The sequence below is a fragment of the Vombatus ursinus genome, unplaced genomic scaffold (genome assembly GCF_900497805.2).
Source record: "Vombatus ursinus unplaced genomic scaffold, bare-nosed wombat genome assembly UNPS02009994.1, whole genome shotgun sequence".
NCBI classification, from domain to species: Eukaryota; Metazoa; Chordata; class Mammalia; order Diprotodontia; family Vombatidae; genus Vombatus; species Vombatus ursinus.
The window spans coordinates 6,781,491-6,789,832 of NW_020949772.1; the positions used below are offsets into that span (position 1 = coordinate 6,781,491).

General features: G+C 45.3%; 1 protein-coding gene across 1 annotated transcript; it reads left to right on the forward strand.

Annotated features, from left to right (window-relative positions):
• Nucleotides 1-6,493: 6,493 nt before the first annotated feature.
• On the forward strand, nt 6,494-8,248 carry HCAR1 (hydroxycarboxylic acid receptor 1). Its single transcript, XM_027853560.1, has one exon. The coding sequence runs from the start codon at nt 7,048-7,050 to the stop codon at nt 8,074-8,076; it is 1,029 nt and encodes a 342-aa protein (XP_027709361.1). The 5' UTR covers nt 6,494-7,047; the 3' UTR covers nt 8,077-8,248.
• The last annotated feature ends 94 nt before the right edge of the window (nt 8,249-8,342 follow it).

Genomic DNA, 8,342 nt, shown 5'->3' on the forward strand with positions numbered 1-8,342 from the left:
TCCTTCCCCTTTCCCACCTTGGTCTTCCACTTGCTCAGAGACTGACAAGCAGGCTGACATTGCTGCCATGAAGTATCTGCTTCCCAGTGGTTCCATTCAAACTACCTATGATTCAGCAGCATGGGCTACCTGGGCCAAAGCTCCCTTCCATGGCCACCACTCCCTGCTCCTTCAGATCCATTCACGTCAGCCCCATCCCTTCCAGGTCCTAATCCAATTCTACCCTCTCCTTCTGTTCATTGTGCCTTCCAGAATCCCTTTCCTTTGATGAACAAATTTCCCTTTATATTAGACCTGTCCTTCCCCTTGGAAATTATTTTGTATCGTCTAGAGTGAGAAAGGTCCTTTCAGCCTTCATCATGACCCTCATGGTTCATGCGGAGAGCCTCACTTAGCAAGACTGAAAATGACTGAATGGGTCTAATGGCCTTTGTCCTACTTTCCTGCCAGCAAGGAAGCTGCTGTCCTCCCCCTACATACCAACAACAACTTGAGCATGACAAGTATCTGAAAAGATATCATATGTGACATGTGTGACCAAAAAAGGAGACAGAATGGATCTATCAAGAGAGCAAAGGATAACTGACAAAGAGGCAGAGTTTTTTTTATTAGTATCAAAGAGTTCTCAAAAGAACTACTGGAATGACTCTGGCACACTCAGCAGATCCTCTAGAAGGGACTTACTCAAATACCACGGACAAGACTCACTCAGGATAAGAAGGCAAGTGAGCATCTACATTATATGCATCTATCCAAGCATTGAAATAAAATGAAGGGGCTGGGTTATATGGTTTCCAAAGTCTATTCCATTTTCTTGTAACATTTCCTCTGGACTCACTCCCTTAACTTGCACTTGCATTGGAAGGCCAGGTCTCCCAGGGGGCAGCTGAAAATTCCCACCCCCCTCAGAGTTGCTCCTAGTATCCTAGGAAGAGGGGGATGGGAATTTTCTAGTATTATTGCTCATGTGCCCCAACCAGTGTGCTCCCTATTAATTACCAGCCAAAATGACTTTTCCCTCATTTTTTTTGTGAGGCAGTTGGGGTTAAGTGACTTGCCCAGGGTCACGCAGCTAGTAAGTGTCAAGTGTCTGAGGCCACATTTGAACTCGGGTCCTCCTGACTCCAAGGCTGGAGCTCTATGTACTGCGCCACCTAGCTGCCCACCAAAATGACTTTTTAGAAAGGGTATTTATTAAGTGTGTGTGTGTGTGTGTGTGTGTGTGTCTGTGTGTGTGTGTGTCTGTGTCTGTGTCTCTATTTGTGTGAAGGATAGTTATTACAGAAACATTGCCCACAAAGTGGGGGTACACTCTCATACTGCACACACAATGTGCACAATGGGGAAAATGTACCTAAACAGAAAGCCTGTATGGCCAAAGATAGGCCTTTTCCCCTTCATACAGCCCTTATGAAATTCCCCTCAGGTATATCTCTCTTCTGGGCTACAAGGGTCATTATTACCCTTGTAGAGTCCTAAAGCTGCCTTTCCTTGCTGTATCTAGTTTGTCCACGGTGTGATGCTCAGCTCCCAGAGGCAGATATTGCTGTCAGTTGCTGCTGTCCTACTACGAGTTGTGATGGGAATTTCAGATTTTCTAACCTCTCAAGGTTCATAAGGTCATCACAAGGTCATCTCTTGGTCAATATGGGAAAAAGGGAAGAAAAACTCATTCTTCTTCAACTTAAGATTCCATCACCACTGAATCTGACCACCACAGATCTGGGATATGAGATTTTGAACTGTCTCACCATGTCTTACCTAAGCCTAGAAGGGTGTCTGATTCTTTCAGTCAATCACAAGACATTTCCAATACAGCTGTTAATCTATCTTCATCCAATGATCAAAATATTTCACTCTTCTCAAATTAAGGACTTGTTTACACTTTTGATTGATAGATTTAATCAAGAAGTCCAAGCTTTCTCAAATTACACGAACTGGTGTTGCGGTGGACACAAATACCCTTATACTATGATTCTATGGCTATTTATGGCATTTTGCAGACAGATAGATGGAGAGAGGCCTTAATGAGTAGAAGCAGTACAGCAAATTGGAAAAAGAAACCATAGCATTCACTAAAAGAGTCTGGATCCCATAGAAGAAACTGTACAAACCTCTAACCTTTCTAAAAATCCTTTCTATTGTTTACATTTGGTTAGAAACTTCAGGAATCAATCAGACAATTGAATTTAGGATCACAGAATTTAGAATTAGAAGGGACATTAAACATACTTTGGTGCAATGCTCTAATTTTATAGATGAAGAGGTCCAGAAAAGTTAAATGACTTGCCCAGGGTCACTTGAGTAGTAAGCGGCAGAGAAAGTATTTGAACCTGGGTCATCTGACTCTAAATCCAGCCTTGTACCCAGGAGACTTGGGCTCAAATCCTGGTTCTAGCACTTAATAGTTTTGTCACATCAGATCAAATGAAATAATATTTCTGAGCATATGCCTAGCACATAGTAGGTGCTTAATAAATGTTTGTTCCCTCCCTTTGTCCGGTTACTTAACCTCTCTCAGCCTCAATATACTTATCTAGAAACCAGACGTGGCAACCCATCAACCCTCCAGAGTAAGTGGCGCAGCAGATACAGCAGTGAACCTGGAGTCGCCAGAGTTCAAATCCAGCCTCAGAAAAATTTAACTATGTGACCCTGGGCAAGTCACTTAACCACTATCTGCCTCAGTTTCCTCATTTATAAAGTGGGGATAAAAATAGCACCTATCTCCCAGGCTTGTTGTGAAGATAAAATAATATTTATAAAGTGTTTAGCAAACCTTAAAGTGCTATAAAAATCCTTATTGTTGTTGTGGTTGTTGCTGTCGGAACAATACAACGAGGCAGTATGGAAAAGACATCGGCTAACTATGAAACGGGATACCAAGACATGGAGATCACAGACTTGGCCTGGAAGTGACTGAGCTCATCTTATCCAACCTTCATTCTACAGATGAGGAAACTGAGTAGCAGAGGAGGGAATATGCCTTATCTAAGGTCACCCAGGCAGTAAGCAACAGCCAATATTTGAATCTAGTTCCTCTGACTCCAAACCCAGGACTCTTTCCACGGCACCCTGCTGTCTAAACAGGCTTTTTCCAGAGTCGAACACCCATCATACAAGAGATCTGGAAAATTCTCCAGGTTGCAGTCCATTAGGCATAATTTCCACAAAATTGCATCTCTGCTCATTCCCCCCTCCATAAGCAAAGCTTGCTACTTATGGAATATGAATGGGTAATCCCCCGGTTCCATGTGGAAAAAGCCCAATCTAAATCTGAAATGATAACAGTATTTCATAAGATCATAGAAGGACTATGTGAGGCCTTTGACTCTAATTCTCCCATTTTATTGATGAGGGAAGTGAGATGCAAAGAGGTCAAATGATTTGCCCAGGACCACTTACCCAGTAATTGAGGTGGGATTTGAATTGTTTCAAGGTTCTGTCAGTCATTCTGTCAATAGCATTATTAAGCACCTGCTCTGTGCCAGGCACCGTGCTAAGTGCTAGAGACACAAAAAAAGGTAAAAGATAGTCCTGAGGAACCCACAATCCAGTGGAAGAGACAATATGCAAACAACTATGTATGAGGGCAGCTAGGTGGCACAGTGGATAGAGCACCGGCCCTGGATTCCGGAGGACCTGAGTTCAAATTCGGCCTCAGACACATAACACTTACTAGCTGTGTGACCCTGGGCGAGTCACTTAACCCCATTGCCTAGCCAAAAAAAAACCAACTACGTATAAACAAGCTATGGACAGGATACATTGGAGATAAGCAACAGAGGGAAGGCCCTAGCATTGCAGGGAAGCAGGAAAGGCTTCCTGCAGAACGTGGGATTTTAGCTGGGACCTTAAGGAAGCCAGGGAGGCCAGGAGGCAGAGATGAGGAGAGAGAGCCTCCCAGGCATGGTGATCCACATCCTTAAGGGTCTCCACTATGATTATGAAAAGGAACATAGTATAGTGGAAAGAGTACTGGGCATAAAGTTCAAGACCCTGGGTTCAAACCCCGATTCTATTACTTTCTAGCTGTGTGGCTTTCAGCAAGTCATTTAACTTTTCTGGGCCTCAGTTTCCTCAGCTGTAAAAATTTGGCCTGGATGTCCTTTAAGGTCAGTCCTAGTTCTAAATCTGTGATTTAATTATGAGAGAGTTGATGGGAGTCAGGGAAAGGGTGGCCCTGGTCAGTGTGATGAGATCCCCAATCAACTTTATACGAGGCATTGGAGAGGCAACTTCTCATGGAATTTGAATATGTCCACTGGCAACTTGCTGACAGGACACCAGAAACTCCTGGTGATTGGTTGACTGAGAGTCAGAAGGACAGACTCTTTTCAGAACAATTGTTGCCCTCCATATTTATAAAAGCAAGCTAGAGGCTCTTTCTCTTTGAAAAGTCAGTCCAGACATGCATAGCTTATATCAGATTGCTTGCCATCTTGGGGAAGAGGAATGGGAGGGAGGGATGGAGGGAGAAAAAAGTTTGGAACTCAAAATCTTATAAAAGTGAATGTTAAAAATTATCTTCACATGTAATTGGAAAAAAAATCCAAAATGCTATTAAGTGAAGAAAAAAAGAAAAGACAGACCAGCACTCAGAGAGTGGATCTGTTTTCTGGGGTGGGGGTGAAGAAAATGGTGCTCATACATATCTTTCTCCCCCGAAGAGGAGTTTGTGGCAGAAGCAAATGGCATCTCTAGATATGTGCTTGTATGTGGCCTGAAAGGAGTAGCGATTCCAGGCATTAAGAGACTTCCTACATGCCACATGGCAGAGGCAGATATGTGCGTGCCCATTCTGTCTGTGGATTGTTTCATGGACAATGTTCAAAAATGTCAAAGGCTTGTGTGAAGGAGGAAGGATTCTCAATTCCTCAAGAAGCATGATTCTGTAATCTAAACTTCTGGCCAGCTAAGGGAGATTTCCTGAGCAGCATTAGCTTTCAGAGATGTCTCATGGTAAGACCAACTTTGTGAGGTTCCAAGTTCAAGAGTTTGGGGATTGAACCTTTAAGAAAGAGAAGGGAGTTTCCTGATGTTGTATGCTTCCTGAGGATTGCCTTCATAACTCCTGTACAGTGGACTATTTGGAGAGTAAAGCCAGTGAGTTTACTCAAACATTAAAGGTCAAATGGAAAAGGAGTTTGTTCAGAATCCAGTGTGTTTGCTTTCCAGAGGGAATCTAAACCAATCAGTCAGTAAACATTTATTAAGCTCCTACTCTGTGCCAGGCACTGTCCTAAGATATACAAAGAAGCAAAAGACAGCCCCTGCCCTCGAGGAGCTTATAATCTAATGGGAGAGACAACATTGAAACAATACACACACACACACACACACACACACACACATCAGTTTAGATAAAGGATAAATAGGAAATAATTAATAGGGAAGGCACTAGAATTGAGAAGGATTGGGAAAGACTTCCTGTAAAATATGGGATTTTAGTACCACAAAGTGGCACTGTGAAATCTAGGGGAACTAGATAGGACTTTGTGTGGAAGAGGAGCTCACAGCAATGCCAAGGATTACCCTGAGAGCAACCCTAGGTAAGCTCTTCAATGCTCTATGCATTTGTGAATCTATTTGTAACCTCCTGTGAGTTCTTTGTTTCTTCTACCTTTTCTGTGGGGGGTAAATACAAAGCTTCCCTATGCTCAATATGCATTTCTTACCCTGATTGTTTGTATGGGAGATAGGTGACTCTGTTGCCCAAATTTGGAGAAATGCAGACCCAAGCTATACTTCAAGAACATTAGATTTAATTGGAGCAACTCAAAGTGGGGACAATGAGTGGCAAAGAAAGATTGATCCTCTTGGGTCAGAGCACAGGATCAGACCTGGTCCATATGACCCCAGAGTCTTTGGGAGGAAGGGCTTTTCTGGGTTATACTATGGCCACCTTTGTGTCTGGTCATTTGAATACACCGACAAACTGGCTACATTGCTCAGTCCCAGCTCTGCTTTCTTTACTGGTCCCCTACTGACTGAGTGAAACCCACTAACAAAATATTTTTCAGCTTTTGAGTGCCTGAATCACTCATGGCAAGTTCAGAGCCTGATTATCTCTTGAAAACATACCAGGCTTCTCTTCTCAGGAGTGTGGGGATTTGACTCCCGAAAAGATAAAAGTAGACCAATGAGAAAAGATGCCTGTTTCCATTTCACAGCCTTTAAAAAATTGGACAGTTGATCTGGGGCAGAGGAAGGATGTGTACAGGAGAGCATGGCATCGGTTGTCAGGGTAAGTGGTCATGGTGGCCACGGTGGCTTTTCCCAGCAACGAAACCAATTCTGATTCTTAAGAATGATTTCTCAGAATTAGCCTTTAAACTCCTCTCCTCCGTCCCTGCTCCATGTGTCTAAATGTGGAATAAGTCCATGGTATTGCAGACAGCTGACCCTCCTCTCCTTCCGTTACTCCATGCAGGCTCCCCATGGGGTTGGAGGAGAGGACTGGGCAGTCAGTCAAAGGTCAGGGGGAGGAACGCAAGCAAAGGAGCAGGGAACAGCTCCAGGAAATGTTTGCCTTTCCCCGCCAGGAGGGATGGCAAACAAGCTCTTGGTGCCTTTCAAGCAGTTTGTGCTAGTCAGTCTAGAGCGATTGCAAGGAGAAACCGGCCAGCTGAAAATGAAAATTATCCCAACCATTTCTTGGGCGAGGAAAAAAAAAGACATCGCGATCGGCAGCAAGAGTCGCAGTGGATCTGTTGGCTGCTCCCTGGGAAAGGATCGCTTAGTGGGCAAGCTCATCGAGCTTCCAGTCCTAGCCCTGGCATACCACTTTTCTCCAGGGGAGGCCACCAGCTTGTGAGCTGGGTCAAGGGAGGCCCCTCTGACTCTGTCGTTTCCTGATTAACATCTCTGTTCTTGCGGTGGTAGAGATGAGATGTGTGTGATGTAAGACACCTGCATCCTACCGTGGTAAAGTCGGAGAATCAGCTGGCTGGTCCATGCCAGCGTGCGGCAGAGTAAGGCTCAGATAGCTTTCAGCTCAGCTGGCAGACGGACAGAAGAGCCCCGCTCCCCGGCTCTCTCTCAGTCATGAATGGAACTTGCTGCGTCCTCAAAGGGGATACCATCGCCCAGGTGATGCCTCCCTTGCTGGTCCTGGCATTCGTGCTCGGAGCCTTGGGCAACGGCCTCGCTCTGTGTGGCTTCTGCTTCCATATGAAGTCATGGAAACCAAGCACCATCTACCTTTTCAACTTGGCCGTGGCAGACTTCCTTCTGATGGTATGTCTCCCTTTTCGGACCGATTACTACCGGAAAAATCGGAAATGGGTTTTTGAAGACATCCCTTGCCGAGTGGTACTGTTCATGCTGGCCACCAACCGAGCCGGGAGCATCGTATTTCTCACAGTGGTGGCTGTAGATCGTTATTTCAAGGTGGTCCACCCCCACCACGCCCTGAACACCATCTCCAACCGGACAGCGACGTGCATCACCTGCGCCCTCTGGGCCATGGTCATTGTGGGAACTCTGTTTCTGCTGACTGAGAACCACCTGTGTGTGCGGGGCAGAACCGTGTCTTGTGAGAGTTTCATCATGGAGTCTGCCAATGGCTGGCATGACATCATGTTCCAGCTGCAGTTCTTCCTGCCACTGAGCATCATCTCCTTCTGCTCCTTCAACGTCATTGGGAGCCTGAGGCAGAGGCAGCAGCTGACCAGGCAAACCCGGGTGAAAAAGGCCACCCGCTTCATCATTGTGGTGGCTGTTGTGTTTGTTGTCTGCTACCTGCCCAGTGTCTCAGCCAGACTGTACTTTCTCTGGACAGTCCCATCAAGTGCTTGTAATACATCCATGCATGTGGCCCTTCACATTACCCTCAGCTTCACCTATATGAACAGCATGCTGGACCCCCTGATATATTACTTCTCAAGCCCTTCTTTCCCAAAAGTCTATACCAAGTTCAAGATCCGGGGCCTGAGACCCAAGCGCTCAGGAGAATCAAAGACACAGAATTCAGAAGGAATAACAACGTCAAAACCCTACCCAAAGAGTTATGCTGTTAGGGAGACTAGCTCCAGAAGCCATCCAGATGTTCAGAGGGACCTCCAGACCTTTTGAATGTCACGCCCTGACTGAATTCATCAGGATGCCAAAGAGACATGTGTGATAGAAGTGATTTGTGGGAATTGAGGGTGGGAATAGGGGAAGAAGAGGAGGTTGCCTTTGAAAATACTGCCTTCTCTAGATATGTCCTCAAGCAATGGATGGAATCCCCACTATTAAAACCTCTTTGCCATGTTCCAGATGCCTGAAGTGAGTCTTTTTCATGTACTACTGGAACTAGAGAGTAGCTACTTATGCATGGGGTGGGGCGTGGGGAGGAT

What these genes read in the sequence shown, in the direction of transcription:
- HCAR1 (XM_027853560.1), top strand. Translation starts at nt 7,048, where the DNA reads ATGAATGGAACTTGCTGCGTCCTCAAAGGGGATACCATCGCCCAGGTG.